We start from the raw sequence: 17,306 nt of genomic DNA, 5'->3' as shown, positions 1-17,306 counted from the left end.
TGTTATTGAGATTTTTAACACCAACGGGAAACCGTTAGAATATGGAAAGTCGTGAGAGGCTATTTCCAAAGCCAGAGATGATGGTGGGCATTTCGGCGTCCACCGCTTCGCTTCGTGATTAAATGTCTTTGTCAAAGTCGATACCCGCCAATATATATATATGCAGATATATATATATATATATATATATATATATATATATATATATATATATATATATATATATATATATATATATATATATATATTACTTTATCTATTCATTCAATCAATCAGTAAATAATGAATTAATTAAGATGTGTGCCCAAGACAGCGTGCTTGAACCGTAATTGGATATAAGCACGCAACAAAATTAAAATGAATGACAGTGCGCAACAATAGAACTGATTTTTCTAAATAGCTTCACGGCTAAGGACTGTAATATTTTCATATGCTTCCCTTTTGTGACGCCCAATACCCGATTTGTACTTTATTTACTTTATTGTTTACTAATGTATATGTTAATAGCCCAGATATTGGACACCAGAGGGTGTTTGATACATGTCTCAGTACCTAATGAAATTGCACAAAGCTGGCTTTGTGTGTTGTAGGCTAACCGTTGCGTACCAAATACCACAGGCGTAAGCGGGCCCTTCTAGTACCTCCTGTGCATTGGTGCATGCTCTTACAGAGGGTGTAATGTGAGCATGGTACTAGCGACCCAGAACATTTTCACCTATCGATGTCATCACATGACTAAGCAAAACAGATGAGGTTGTTTCGTCTGACAAACGGTCCAGTCATTTTCAAAGTAAGCAGTGGTTGCTATTAACGTATATAAAGTTAAAGTTAAAGTTTGTTTTGTTTAACGACACCACTAGTTTATATCAGAAAATTTAAGAATATAAGAATTCAGTTCAACAGGTAGGTAAACATAGAAGAAAAACAAACTAGAGAAATAGAACATGTAAAACATAGAGATATGTTTAGCTTCATAGATCGATATAGAGTTACAAAATGTTTCCTCCACTCTTTACATTAAAATAATAATAATAATAATAATAATAATAATAATAATAATATATATATATATATATATATATATATATATATATATATATATATATATATATATATATATATATATATATATCTATATATATATATATATATATATAGATAGATAGATAGATAGATAGATAGATAGATAGATAGATAGATATAGATAGACAGATAGATAGATAGATATTTATCTTTGATTTTGATAACCAGTTGCTGATATTTCCATCCGTTCGTTCGTTAATTCGATATTCCGTTTGGTCGTTCACAGAAATGTATATATTTAAGTTTGTGTTTACTGGCAGGTGTGATATAATTGTGTTCATTGGCAAAGGTATTGAGAAATTTAAAAAAACAAACAAAAATCCCCCAAAAAACAACTTTAAAAACTGTATGTATATAGCAATACAAAATAATATGGCCACGACACTTTGTTTGTAGCAAGAAATATTTTATATGCACTATCCCAGAGATAGGATAGCGCATACCATGACCGTTGATATATTAGTCGTGGTGTTCGGGCAAATGGACCCACCGACGGGAATCGATCCAACAGCGACCGCGCATCATACCAGCGTTTTACCACTGGGCTACGTCTCGCTCCTACAGTGACTTTTGTCTCGCTATCCACTAACAACAATTAACTGGTCTGTAGAGACAATGTATTGAAGTGAGTGCCTACGGCACCGTACTTGAACCTTACTGATCGAAAGGTAAGAACATTAAAATTAATACATTGCCACTTACTATTTCAGCATCAAACAAAATGCAGATTTTGATACTATTCGCAGTTATCCAGATGGCGCTGACTGCCAAAATTCTGATGACGTTTTCACCGATGACAAGTCACTGTCTGGAAATGGTTGCCATTGGCAACGAACTGGTCAAGAGAGGCCACAGCGTGTCAGCGTACATTCCAAATTTCTTCGACACAAGACATTGTTTTCAGAATTCGGAGATACAACTTGTAAGCTATGATGTCAGTGAGGACAACAAAGGTGTTTATCAATCAGTAATGAGACTCATGGAGAGGAATGCAATCACGAGGGAGAAACATATCGCTATGCTGCTTCTGGACGCATTTGAGGCCATCCACCGTCTCTGTGATAGCCAGCTGTTGAACCGAAGTCAACTAGACCAGCTAAAACAGACCGGGTATGACATTGTAATGACGGAGGGCCTGCTATTCGGTCAGTGCTATTACCTTCTTGCGTTCTACCTGGACGTTCCCACTGTGTCTATTGGAAGTAGTTTTCTTGGTTTTGACAGTGGAGAGGTGTTCCAGCCATACACCTACCCACATCTAATTGGCCCTTACACCAATGAAATGACGGCTTTACAGAGAAAACTGAACAGCTTGCACCACATTATTCTAACCTACTTCATATATATATTTAAACGTCCGTTTGATGTTTCTAAATATGGCGAACCTTTCATGGACGTTGTCCCGGAGACGTTGATCCGAGAATCGATGCTGTATCTCGAGAATTCTGACTACATTGCTGATTATCCTAAAGCTACCTTCCCCAACTTTGTACAGGTAGGGGGGTTGACAGCTCGTCCACCAGCACCTCTACCTAGTGAACTGAAGACCTATCTCGACAACTCGAAGACTGGCGTGATTCTGGTGTCTTTTGGAAGTCTGCTGAAACTTGAATCTGCGGAGCCCATCAAACGATTAGTCTTTGCTCTGAATCAACTTCCATATGACGTCATTTTAAAATCAAAAAGAAACTCGCAAGAGAGCAATGTAAAGATTCTAGACTGGTTGCCACAAAACGACGTACTAGCACATCCAAACATTCGTCTGTTTGTGTCTCACTGTGGTAAAAATGGATTTTTCGAATCCTTATACCATTCGGTTCCCATCATATGCACACCTTTGAACGGCGACGCCTTTCAAACGGCCATTAAAGTCAAACACCACAGAATTGGGACAACTATGGATATTCTAACTGCAACATCAGAGGAAATGGTTCAAACCTTAAAATCCGTGTTGAACGACTCGTCCATTTCTTCCAATATGCGGCGGATGTCTCATCTTTTCAGGGACAGACCTGAAACAGGGGCGGAGAGAGGGGCGAGCGCCATAGAGCACGTGGTCAAATATGGGGACAAACATCTCAAGCCGCCCACCAACAGACTAAACTATTTTCAGTATACACTGGGTGAACTCTGGTTTGTGATTTTCTCTTTCGCCTTGCTGGTAATCTATGGAGTGGTGGCGCTGTTTAGATGCATCTGCTGTAGAAAGTCTTCTGTGTCTGTGTCAGTTACTAAAAAATCCAACTGAATCTAAACGACGTTTTCAACATCGTATATATGCACAAGATTAAGTAAAAAAAAAAAACGGTTTGCAAATATTTCGACTAGTCCTAAAATTGTACCTTAGCACATGGTAGAGCCAAAAGGTCGTTTAGCAAATATCATGATTGCTCTCTTGAACTGTGCTGACTGGAATCGGTAACGCAATCAGTTAGATATAAACAGGTTAGCGCCAGTGTGATGGCATCACAGGGATGTTATGGACAGAGAGCTGCCTAGCTGCTTTAGATTCTACCTGGATGATACAGCGTATTTGTGAAAATATCATTTCATTCAATATGCTTGACATTTAGATTTAAAAGCAAGAACGAAATAAAGTAATACTAATAACAATAAACCTTTTCAACTAAATGGGGTGTATTTGAGTCTGGAGACGAGAACAAAATGTGCGATTCCTGAGTCTGTGGTGATGAAACTTTTAAAGTCTAGACTAAATATACAATGACGCAAATGATGTTACACGTGTACAGTTTGAATGGGGTTGGCATACCGTTAAAGTATCAGACTCAAGTGTTAAAATACGACATTTCATGCCTTCAGAACATAGTAACAAGGAAAAGTGTATGGTGTGCCATGATATCTGCAGCCATCTATTCCACAGCCCTTACTATAGGTGTCCTTATTAACGCTGCTAACTCCCTCGATACTGAAGGTGCGCTTTTTAAATGTTGCAGCTGATCAGTAATGTAATGGAAAATGAAGCTAAACTAATTAATAATATTTAATTTAATTTGTGTGTGTTGGGTTTTTTAAAAATAATTATTTAATGTTTTACAAATTTATATTGAAACTTTATTAATAACGTTAGTGATAGTGTTACGTTTTTAAAACAATGTTCTAATGTACTTCCTGCTAAACTATGTATGACTTGTAGGCGTAACTTTTTTTCAGCCAGTCAGCAGTCGCTAAAACGTAGGTTGGACATGCCCGTGGTCTAACTATGGGATACACCACAGGTAAAATCAAAGGGACCAACACCAAAGCGTGGCACAACTTTCATTAGAAGACTTACCTGACCTGTAAACGTGTTCCGGACTGGGGGGGGGGGGGGGGGGGGGGGGTACGGTCAAAACCCTTTTATAGGTTCACCAATAAACTCTGAATGTTACATTCATGTGTGGCAATACTCTGGATTTTACATTTATGTGTGGCAATACTGCTTAAAGGGACATTCCTGAGTTTGCTGCAATTTTTAAGATATTACCAACAGACTTTTTCACGATTTTAATTACATATCAAATATAATTTTCTGCATAAAATATTAGTGGCTGTATATTAAACGTGTTTCCGATCGTTCTAATATTTGTACTAGGTTAAATTTTATTTTATTTCTTAAAATAATTTTGTTCGTACGTACGAAATTATTTGAAGACAAAATCCAGTTTGTGCTTCTTACAAATATTAAGACGACCAGAAACACACTGAATATACAGACACTGATATTCTAAGCAAGAACATATATTTAATATGTAAGTTTAATCGTTGAAATATTTTATTAGTCAGAAACATCTTACAATGCAGCAAACTCAGGAATGTCCCTTTAATCAATAATAAATATTCTCATAGTTATGAAATCAGGATGTTTTGTGGGAGGCATATTTAGAACATAGCATTGTTTTGGACTATGTGAATGCGATTCTTTATTTGACCCGTTAGATATGTCTTCATATAGCAGCAGAGGGACGAGACGTAGCCCAGTGGTAAAGCGCTCGCTTGATGCGCGGTCGGTTTGGGATCGATCCCCGTTAGTGGGCCCATTGGGTTATTTATCGCTCCAGCCAGTGCACCACGACTGGTACATCAAAAGCTATGGTATGTTCTATCAAGTCTATTGGATAGTGCATATAAAGGATCCCTTGCTGCTAATCGAAAACAGTATAATTAGTTTTTTCAAAATCGTATATCTGCACAAGGTAGAGCCACAATTACATATTGCAAATATGATGACAATTCCGTTGAGACCAGATAACCATAATTAAAATGCTTCGAAACGTTTAAAGTTTATGTTGTTTAACGACCGCACTAGATGACATTGTATATCAAACATTCGGTAATTTCGACATATAGTCTTAAAGAGGAAACCCGCTATATGTTCCCACTATATGATCATATATGGATATTAATCTAAATGGTGTTGTTGTTGTTGTTTGTTTGTTTTGGGTTGTTTTTGTGGGTTTTTTAGCTGAGGCAATGAACTTAATAACAAATTTGCCGGCCTCGGTGGTGTCGTGGTTAGGCCATAGGTCTACAGGCTGATAGGTACTGGGTTCAGATCCCAGTCGAGGCATGGGTTTTTTAATCCAGATACAGACTCCAAACCCTAAGTGAGTGCTCCGCAAGACTCAATGGATAGGTGTAAACCACTTGCACCAACCAGTGATCCATAACTGGTTCAACAAAGGCCATGGTTTGTGCTATCCTGCCTGTGGGAAGCGCAAATAAAAGATCCCTTGCTGCCTGTCGTAAACGAGTAGCCTATGTGGCGACAGCGGGTTTTCTCTAAAAAAAACAGTCAGAAGGACCATATGTTTGACGTCCAATAGCCGATGATAAGATAAAAAAAATCAATGTGCTCTAGTGGCGTCGTTAAATAAAACAAACTTTGTACCAGTTGTTATACAAGGTATGTCCCTCGTGGAGGGAGGCGTGCCACCGACACCGGCCTACAAATATTAAGACTATGCATTGTTCCCCCATCTAGTTCGCCGAATGGTTAAGGTCGCGGGCTGCCATATGGCATGCGAATCGGTGTAGTAGGTTCGAATCGTGCCAATGGACACTTTACGTTTATAAATATTGTTTTAAAATATTACACAACCGATCTCTCAATTTGTTGGTGTCTTCAGACGGCTATGAAATAGTATTGTTCAATATAGTATGCATTTGTGAAATACTTAAACGGTGGGTTATGTTTAAAGAATCGACAGTTAACCATTCCATTACATGTATACAAACCCAACTACGTGCCAGAAACGTACCAGTGTTGTCGGAGTAAACAGAGGGTATGCAGCTCAATTAAACGAACATCGGTCACGGCTTTCCTTGAGGTCGATGTGACCGTTTACCAACCAGAGCCTCATCTGTTTTGCTTCGTCATCAATGACTTTAGGATTTCGAATTACTATAATACTATACAGCTCCAGTCGGGCGAACACCTCATGACCTCGACAGGTCAACGATTTGAGTCGTTAAAGTAGCATTCTCGTCTTGCACACTTTATAACATGTCTCAATTTAAAACAAATGTTTTGTTTAACGACACCAGTAATCAGCTGTTGAATGCCAAACATGTGGTAATTATGACTCGTAGTCATCAGAGGAAACCCGCCCCTGCGCGTGCTGTAACCTCATCGTGGTGCAGGGGTGTAACATTCTCTTTGAGAATGGCCAATACAGCACAAATTGAAGTTTAGAGTAAAATTCGGTGTCCGTAAAATTCTGTGATATTTGTATTTGTATTTTTGCACAGTTCTTTACACTGTTTTTGTTTAAACCTTGAATTTTTATATTGATGTTGATCATCACTTTATTTATTTGCATTACCATAGTTTGACACCCAATAGCCGATGTATTTTTCGTGCTGGGGTGTCGTTAAACATTCATTCATTCATTCATTCATTCATTCATTCATTCCTAACGCAGGAAGGGATCTTTTATATGCACTTTCCCACAGACAAGAAAGTACATACCACGGTCTTTGATTAGATTAGATATGTTTTAAACGTGCTCACGTACCTCTATGGTTTCGAGCACGCCTATCCCCAGTCCGGCCTCCGATATAATCGGGGGTCTGACTCGGGGCAGGAAAAACCTAACTATAATAAAATTTTGAAATTTTAAACTGGAGGTCAAAAAGAGTAAATATATTATGTCGACATTAATAATTTTGAATGCGTTCCCAAAAGAAATACAGAAATCCCTACTCTACACCCATATAATTATTTAAAATTAACGCAAATTTAGATGGGGAAGTCTAAAAGTAAAAATACAAAAATTATAATTTATTTAAAAAAAAAAAAAAAAAAAAAAAAAAAAAAAAAGCCCGGCCAACAGAAAAGTTATATTAAATTTAATATTTATTTAAAAAGATTAACAATCGTATTTCGGGCCTTGGTGTGACCAGGAGGAAGGGGAGGGGGGAGGGGGCGCGGAGGGGGCCGGAACTTTCACAGAAACCTACGGCCAAACCGCCTACGCCCTATGGCCCCAAAAAACCTAACCACCGGCACCACAACCCCCCCCCCCCCACCCCACCGTGTCCAACCGCAGCTCGATCCAGTCATGACAATCATTTGTAGAAGGTCACTAGTAGAGTAACCTAAAGCTTTAGTAGAAGGTCACTAGGAGAGTGTCCCAACCCAGTTACCTGCCCTGTTGAATTATATAATTGTTTAATTAAAAATCTAAAACATAGTTAAAATAATGATAAAAAATATGAAACAGATTAAATGAGCGAGCATGCCAGTAACCTACATTATATTTTATTTTATTTTATTTTTAAAATAGATATTAAACAAATTAAAAAAGACGAACTATATACATGTATAAGGTGCAGTTTCCGGAACGGGGAGGGGATTACTGCCAGATAAGCCTCCCCCCATAATCCGAGCAACAATCACATATTCAATCATACAACATATATACATTACACAACAAAACAAGACAACAAAAACTAAAAGTAATCGGCTAAAGATAAAACCCCGCCCAGCCCCCCCAGACAAAACGGGGGGCAAGGCGGAGAAACCCCCAAAAATCTAATACATTACACAACAAAACAAAACAAAAATTAAAAGTAATTGGCTAAAAATAAAACCCCGCCCAGCCCCCCAAATAAAACGGGGGGGGGGAGCAAGGCGGAGAAACCCTAACCAATTTAAATATTAAAAAAAAAATAATAATAATAAAAAACAACAACAAAAAAACAATATATTATATATATATATATATATATATATATATATATATATTTAACTGCACCCCCCCCCCACACTAAAATGTGTGTGTGTGGGTGGGGGGGGGGGGAGGCAACGGGCATACAAATCAAACAAAGTAATATACAGTTATTTATATATTAAAAACTACAATAAACAAGTAGCCAAAAAGATTAGCCTATAGATACCCAGTGTTATCCCAAGTATAACCCTAGAATTTTACAACAAGAAGGTGAGAATTACCCCTAGCTTAATATTATAATGAGAAAATAAGGTTAATTAATAATAAATAAAAAAAAAATAATAATAATTAAATAAATTATTAAATTCCGGGGAGAGCGACTGGGGGGTAAGAAAGGAAAAATAAATATTAATTTTATTTTAATAGTTTTAATTCATCCAGGTACCGGACTAAGCGAGATAGCACTCCCAAAACGCATACCCTAATGGACATTACGTGCATATAATAAGGGGGAATCCCAGTCGGGGCCGAAGAGGCAACAACCAAGTATTGCCCCCGACCCCAGGAAACTTTCCAAATGCGATTCCAGGACCGCCGCTCGGTGCTGTTTACCAGCTTATGAGCCCGGCGCCCAGATGTAATTTAATAGAAACCAAAAATTAGATAAAATATTACAAATAAATGATACATGGTAAATCAAATATTTAGATATTAACCTTTGTCTCCATCACATAGGCCATTAATAACCTATCTATAGTTAATTTATAATGTTTATTTGGATTTTTTTTTTTTTAAATGTTGGATTAAAAACAAAATTATTTTTATGAATTTTTTTTTTAATTTAGTTCTGTTATTTGTATATTTATTGCAGAAGAATAAAAAATGATTTACATCTTCTGCCACATTACAATGGGTGCAATTAGGACTACTACTTTTTTTCATTTTAAATTTAGTTTGGTTTAAAGCGACAGAAACACCCATACGTAATCTAGTAATTATTTTAGACACCCTCCAGCATGTGTATGTGAGACATCCAGTATGTTTATAGCTCTCCATTGTTATGAATTAGGTGGTGTTCTATAAAATATATACACATTATTGTCAGCTCACCTAAGAGTGGACTTTACAAGGCACTATTGAATTTCTGTTCAAATCGGTGACAATGCTAAGATGATCAAATCACTGTTGCCTTAAACATTGTCCTTCATCCACATTATAAATATCCCTTACAGTACTAGTTTCTTAGACGTACTTATGTACCCTGACAGCATGATTGCAGTGTTTACAAGCATGGACCCCAGTGATGGACACCTTAGAAGAATGTTTAAAACGTGCTAAACATTTTCAGTAGCTTTTACAAAAAGCGTTTGATCCATAACTACATTAATTTTTCAACAAGTAGTTTCTCCCTTATGAGTTCGGTTGTTGCTCTAGACACTCCCCTCAGTATTTTTAACATCGAGGTCTGAATCAAAGTCTATAACCTGGAGGATGATGACTGTCTACCTCAACTTTCGCCAGACAAAATGAGTTCGGTTGTTGCTCTAGACACTCCCCTCAATATTTTTAACATCGAGGTCTGAATCAAAGTCTATAACCTGGAGGCTGATGACCGTCTACCTCAACTTTCGCCAGACAAAACAGAATGTACATGTCTGGGAAATTCGTCTTCAGACCAAAGTTTGTGGCTACATATAAGTACCTGGCATGCATGTATGTATGTATGTATGTATGCATGCATGTATGTATGTATGTATGTATGTATGTATGTATGTATGTATGTATGTATGTATGTATGTATGTATGTATGTAAGTATGTATGCATGCATGCATGTATGTATGTGTGTATGCATCTATGCATGTATGCAGGGATCGCCTTGTCCATTACCAAATCATCCAATTGCTAATGCATTATACAAAGAGACTAAAACATTTAGTCTGGCTAAAACATAATTCTTAAAATAACCACATTTAATAATTTTCAAAGAAATATTCTCCATATCTGAAAAGTGGCCAAACCAAAATTCGTCCCAATACAATCCCAGTGTGTGTGTGTGTGTGTGTGTGTGTGTGTGTGTGTGTGTGTGTGCGCGCGCGCGCGCATGTAAATATGTACGCATATATGTAAACTTTTATTTCAATATTTTAATTGTAATTAAAAAAAATTAAATAACAAGAAAAAACATATTTAATAATTTTAGTGTTATTCACATAATCACCTACGTTAATTTTTATATGGTTTTATGCACAATCTGCAATAACAGCTAATTTCTTATTCCGTCCCAAACTTTTGTGACCTCAAAATGATCTTTAGTAATTAAATAACATTTAGATTTGCCAGATTCCTAAACAAAACTCAATTTCAGTGTCTTTCTACAATAACAAATTAAATAGAAGTCCTGTCATCAAAATATAAACGCAATGTTCTGTTATTTTCGAGTTGTTTCTGTGTTTTTTATTGTGACCAATACCTTTCTAACTTCAATGGTTCTTTTGTTGTTACCACATATTCTGTATTCCTTTTTATAACGCCGACTATTTCTTCCATAATAAAAATTTAAGAACTAATTTAGATGTTTTAAACTCAAAATGTTTTGCACTGTGTGCCCTGCTTACGACTAGAGGTTTCTAAGTAAATGTCAAATAATGACTGGTTTTTAGGGTTGTTGTTGTTGTGTGTGTGTATGTGTGTGTGTATATGTACGAGCGTGCGGGTGTGTTTATATGTCAATATTATTGAGATCATTTAAAAAAATTAATAAACACAATATATATACCAATATAAAAATCTGGTTTTTATTTTATTATTTTGACTGTTTTTGGAACTATTTTTCTGTGGATACTGTTAGGAGTGCACCGGCAACGGCGCGTATGAACACAGTGTTATAGCTGGTCAAGCTTTTTACAACAACGGGAACGTAAAATTTATATACTTTTAAAATCGTTAAAGATTAACAATGGTTAAGAAAGAGAATAACCAACTAACTACGAGGAATTAAAGATTTTCTGTCCCTCGTGATAATTCGTAATTCCTCGTAGCTCGTTATTTATTCTCTAATAGTTTGAATCTCAGTATCTCTATAAACAAGGTGTTAGATGTCATCTTAATGAGTGTAGTAGCTCAAACCATATTTTACCTTCTAATAATTGCGGACGTATGAACAAATGTATGAGGAAGTAAAATGAAAAATAACTGCTACACTAAAGTTTTGCTTTGTTTAACAACACCACTAAAACACATTGATTTGTTAATCATCGGCTATTGGATGTCAAACATTTGGTATTCTGACAGTCTTAGAGAGGAAATTTTTTTATCCATTACTAGCAAAGGATCTTCTATATGCACCATCGCACAGACAGGATAGCACACACCACGGCATTTGATATACCAGTCGTAATGCACTGACTGAAACGAAAAATAACCCCACCGACGGGGATCGATCCCAGACCGACCGCGCACCAACTGAACGCTTTACTGCTGGGCTACGTCCCGCCCTCGCTTGAGAATCTTGCGTCGCAGGATTGAACCACCTCGGTGGATCCATTCAGCTGTTGGGGTTTTTTTTCTCGTTCTAGCCAGTGCACCACAACTGGTCAAAAGCCGTGGTATGTGCTTTCCTATATATAGGAACGTGCATATAAAAACCTTCTGCATTAGGAAAAAAAGTAGCGGGTTTCCTCTGATGACTAAGCATAACAATTATGTGGTATGTACTATCTTGTCTGTGACTTGGTGCATATAAAAGAGCCCTTGCTGCTAATTGAAAAGAGTAGCCCATGAAGCGGCGACAGCGGGTTTCGTTTCTCAATATCTGTGTGGATCCTTAACCATATGTCTGACGCCATATAACCGTAAATAAAATGTGTTCAGTGCGTCATTAAAAAACCCACATTTCCTTCCTTCCAAACAAGAAAATGTATTTAATACGTAGTTTTTGCTGTCAAAGAGACTGATAGTCAAAACATCTTACAACAGCTGCAAACTAAGGAGACAAATGGGTTAATGGTTGTACTATACCAAATAAACTCCCATAGACGACCAAGTTAACGTTTGTGTTTGATAAAAATATATGACATATATTAACCAAACTATGACCCACCAATAGGGATTTGCACAGTCGGTTGTTTCTCCAGACACCCCCTCAATATTTTTTACATCAATGTCTGAAGCAGTATCTATAAGCTGGAAGGCTGATGACCGTCTACCTCAACTTTCTTCACACAAAACAGTTTGTACCCGAGATCACTGACCTCCGTGTAGTGAAGACGGTCAGCGATTTCAAGGTACTTGCCCTACATTTGGCGGCAAATTAGTGGTGGCTACAGTAGCTTTGGCAGTCTTTCTAAGTAATAAATCTGGTGTTGACAGAGCTCACGGTAATGGTGCAAGGGATTGAGATAAATTACCATCCATTTAGAGTCTGTGTCCTTGTGCCACCACTAGGATGTAACCAAACAAAGACCAATCTGATTTTATGGAGTTCACTCTTCCTCTTGTTTTTACCTCTTTCTATACATAATGCTAATCTCTGCATCATGTTAGTTTTCATCAGGTTTTGGAATTGGTTTGCTGGTGGGTCTTTTTCTAGTCTCTCACACTTAAAGGTTTTCATGAGTCTAAAGGTGGTGATATCTCTGGAGCTACCTTTGCAGCAGAAATGCTAATGAGGTCCTACTTTTCTGTGAATGTGCCTATCCTTTGATGACGAAAACAACTGCTGATACTGCTTCTTGGTCTCTTTTGTATTCTTGGCCAGTAATTATGATGGAACTTTGATATCTTACCTTTTAACTGGCCTAGAGATGTACTGCTGGGTTCAGCTGTTAATAATACTGTTTGATAACTCCAACTTTCAGGCTCTGCCTCCGTGAGTCTGAGTATCTTTATTGTGACCCCAGAGGCCTAATTCACAGAGATTGACCCAAACTGGTCGTTGCTAGAAATCTGTTTCAAGCTTCATGCTTATTAAGATTCGTCTATGGGAAATTCGTCTTCAATGCAAAGTTTGGGGCTAGGTACCTGGCATAGTCGACCTTATCATAGGCAAAACACCACGAGATCATAGTTATTATGGCATTAAGGTACACATTCCACATCCTTACACGAACAGTACACATAAGGCCAAGTAAATGAACTACACCCTCCAGCATGTGTATGTGAGACATCCAGTATGTGTATAGCTCTCCATTGTTATGAATTAGGTGGTGTTCTATAAAATATATACACATTATTGTCAGCTCACCTAAGAGTGGACTTTACAAGGCACTATTGAATTTCTGTTCAAATCGGTGACAATGCTAAGATGATCAAATCACTGTTGCCTTAAACATTGTCCTTCATCCACATTATAAATATCCCTTACAGTACTAGTTTCTTAGACGTACTCATGTACCCTGACAGCATGATTGCAGTGTTTACAAGCATGGACCCCAGCGATGGACACCTTAGAAGAATGTTTAAAACGTGCTAAACATTTTCAGTAGCTTTTACAAAAAGCGTTTGATCCATAACTACATTAATTTTTCAACAAGTAGTTTCTCCCTTATGAGTTCGGTTGTTGCTCTAGACACTCCCGTCAGTATTTTTAACATCGAGGTCTGAATCAAAGTCTATAACCTAGAGGAGGATGACTGTCTACCTCAACTTTCGCCAGACAAAATGAGTTCGGTTGTTGCTCTAGACACTCCCCTCAATATTTGTAACATCGAGGTCTGAATCAAAGTCTATAACCTGGAGGCTGATGACCGTCTACCTCAACTTTCGCCAGACAAAACAGAATGTACATGTCTGGGAAATTCGTCTTCAGACCAAAGTTTGTGGCTACATATAAGTACCTGGCATGCATGTATGTATGTATGTATGTATGTATGTATGTATGTATGTATGCATGCATGCATGTATGTATGCATGTATGCATGTATGTATGTATGTATGTATGTATGTATGTATGTATGTATGTATGTATGTATGTATGTATGTATGTATGTATGTATGTATGCATGCATGCATGTATGTATGTGTGTATGCATCTATGCATGTATGCAGGGATCGCCTTGTCCATTACCAAATCATCCAATTGCTAATGTATTATACAAAGAGACTAAAACATTTAGTCTGGCTAAAACATAATTCTTAAAATAACCACATTTAATAATTTTCAAAGAAATATTCTCCATATCTGAAAAGTGGCCAAACCAAAATTCGTCCCAATGCAATCCCAGTGTGTGTGTGTGTGTGTGTGTGTGTGTGTGTGTGTGTGTGTGCGCGCGCGCGCGCATGTAAATATGTACGCATATATGTAAACTTTTATTTCAATATTTTAATTGTAATTAAAAAAAAATTAAATAACAAGGAAAAAGATATTTAATAATTTTAGTGTTATTCACATAATCACCTACGTTCATTTTTATATAGTTTTATGCACATTCTGCAATAACAGCTAATTTCTTATTCCGTCTCAAAATTTTGTGACCTCAAAATTATCTTTAGTAATTAAATAACATTTAGATTTGCCAGATTCCTAAACAAAACTCAATTTCAGTGTCTTTCTACAATAACAAATTAAATAGAAGTCCTGTCATCAAAATATAAACGCAATGTTCTGTTATTTTCGAGTTGTTTCTGTGTTTTTTATTGTGACCAATACCTTTCTAACTTCAGTGGTTCTTTTGTTGTTACCACATATTCTGTATTTCTTTTTATAACGCCGACTATTTCTTCCATAATAAAAATTTAAGAACTAATTTAGATGTTTTAAACTCAAAATGTTTTGCACTGTGTGCCCTGCTTACGACTAGAAGTTTCTAAGTAAATGTCAAATAATGACGGGTTTTTAGGGTTGTTGTTGTGTGTGTGTGTGTGTGTGTGTGTGTGTGTGTGTATATGTACGAGCGTGCGTGTGTGTTTATATGTCAATATTATTGAGATCATTTAAAAAAATTAATAAACACAATATATATACCAATATAAAAATCTGGTTTTTATTTTATTATTTTGACTGTTTTTGGAACTATTTTTCTGTGGATACTGTTAGGAGTGCACCGGCAACGGCGCGTATGAACACAGTGTTATAGCTGGTCAAGCTTTTTACAACAACGGGAACGTAAAATTTATATACTTTTAAAATCGTTAAAGATTAACAATGGGTAAGAAAGAGAATAACCAACTAACTACGAGGAATTAAAGATTTTCTGTCCCTCGTGATAATTCGTAATTCCTCGTAGCTCGTTATTTATTCTCTAATAGTTTGAATCTCAGTATCTCTATAAACAAGGTGTTAGATGTCATGTTAATGAGTGTAGTAGCTCAAACCATATTTTACCTTCTAATAATTGCGGACGTATGAACAAATGTATGAGGAAGTAAAATGAAAAATAACTGCTACACTAAAGTTTTGCTTTGTTTAACAACACAACTAAAACACATTGATTTGTTAATCATCGGCTATTGGATGTCAAACATTTGGTATTCCGACAGTCTTAGAGAGGAATTTTTTTTATCCATTACTAGCAAAGGATCTTCTATATGCACCATCGCACAGACAGGATAGCACACACCACGGTATTTGATATACCAGTCGTAATGCACTGACTGAAACGAGAAATAACCCCACCGACGGGGACCGATCCCAGACCGACCGCGCACCAACTGAACGCTTTACTACTGGGCTACGTCCCGCCCTCGCTTGAGAATCTTGCGTTGCAGGATTGAACCACCTCGGTGGATCCATTCAGCTGTTGTTGTTTTTTTCTCGTTCTAGCCAGTGCACCACAACTGGTGAAAAGCCGTGGTATGTGCTTTCCTATATATGGGAACGTGCATATAAAAACCTTGCTGCATTAGGAAAAAAAGTAGCGGGTTTCCTCTGATGACTAAGCATAACAATTATGTGGTATGTACTATCTTGTCTGTGACTTGGTGCATATAAAAGAGCCCTTGCTGCTAATTGAAAAGAGTAGCCCATGAAGCGGCGACAGCGGGTTTCGTTTCTCAATATCTGTGTGGATCCTTAACCATATGTCTGACGCCATATAACCGTAAATAAAATGTGTTGAGTGTGTCGTTAAAAAACCCACATTTCCTTCCTTCCAAACAAGAAAATGTATTTAATACGTAGTTTTTGCTGTCAAAGAGACTGATAGTCAAAACATCTTACAACAGCTGCAAACTAAGGAGACAAATGGGTTAATGGTTGTACTATACCAAATAAACTCCCATAGACGACCAAGTTAACGTTTGTGTTTGATAAAAATATATGACATATATTAACCAAACTATGACCCACCAATAGGGCTTTGCACAGTCGGTTGTTTCTCCAGACACCCCCTCAATATTTTTCACATCAATGTCTGAAGCAGTATCTATAAGCTGGAAGGCTGATGACTGTCTACCTCAACTTTCTTCACACAAAACAGTTTGTACCCGAGATCACTGACCTCCGTGTAGTGAATACGGTCAGCGATTTCAAGGTACTTGCCCTACATTTGGCGGCAAATTAGTGGTGGCTACAGTAGCTTTGGTAGTCTTTCTAAGTAATAAATCTGGTGTTGACAGAGCTCACGGTAATGGTGCAAGGGATTGAGATAAATTACCATCCATTTAGAGTCTGTGTCCTTGTGCCACCACTAGGATGTAACCAAACAAAGACCAATCTGATTTTATGGAGTTCACTCTTCCTCTTGTTTTTACTTCTTTCTATACATAATGCTAATCTCTGCATCATGTTAGTTTTCATCAGGTTTTGGAATTGGTTTGCTGGTGGGTCTTTTTCTAGTCTCTCACACTTAAAGGTTTTCATGAGTCTAAAGGTGGTGATATCTCTGGAGCTACCTTTGCAGCAGAAATGCTAATGAGGTCCTACTTTTCTGTGAATGTGCCTATCCTTTGATGACGAAAACAACTGCTGATACTGCTTCTTGGTCTCTTTTGTATTCTTGGCCAGTAAGTATGATGGAACTTTGATATCTTACCTTTTAACTGGCCTAGAGATGTACTGCTGGGTTCAGCTGTTAATAATACTGTTTGATAACTCCAACTTTCAGGCTCTGCCT

At 37.1% G+C, this 17,306-nt stretch overlaps 1 protein-coding gene across 1 annotated transcript; it reads left to right on the top strand.

Annotated features, from left to right (window-relative positions):
* The first annotated feature begins 789 nt into the window (after positions 1-789).
* LOC121390395 (UDP-glucuronosyltransferase 2B15-like) lies at positions 790-4,093 on the top strand. Its single transcript, XM_041522194.1, has 2 exons — positions 790-903; positions 1,794-4,093. The coding sequence occupies exon 2, from the start codon at positions 1,805-1,807 to the stop codon at positions 3,329-3,331; it is 1,527 nt and encodes a 508-aa protein (XP_041378128.1). The 5' UTR covers positions 790-903; positions 1,794-1,804; the 3' UTR covers positions 3,332-4,093.
* Positions 4,094-17,306: the final 13,213 nt, after the last annotated feature.

The sequence above is a fragment of the Gigantopelta aegis genome, chromosome 15 (assembly GCF_016097555.1).
Source record: "Gigantopelta aegis isolate Gae_Host chromosome 15, Gae_host_genome, whole genome shotgun sequence".
Classification (NCBI taxonomy): Eukaryota; Metazoa; Mollusca; class Gastropoda; order Neomphalida; family Peltospiridae; genus Gigantopelta; species Gigantopelta aegis.
The sequence above is the reverse complement of the archived record's forward strand: the minus strand, read 5'-3'. Positions and strand labels throughout refer to the sequence as shown.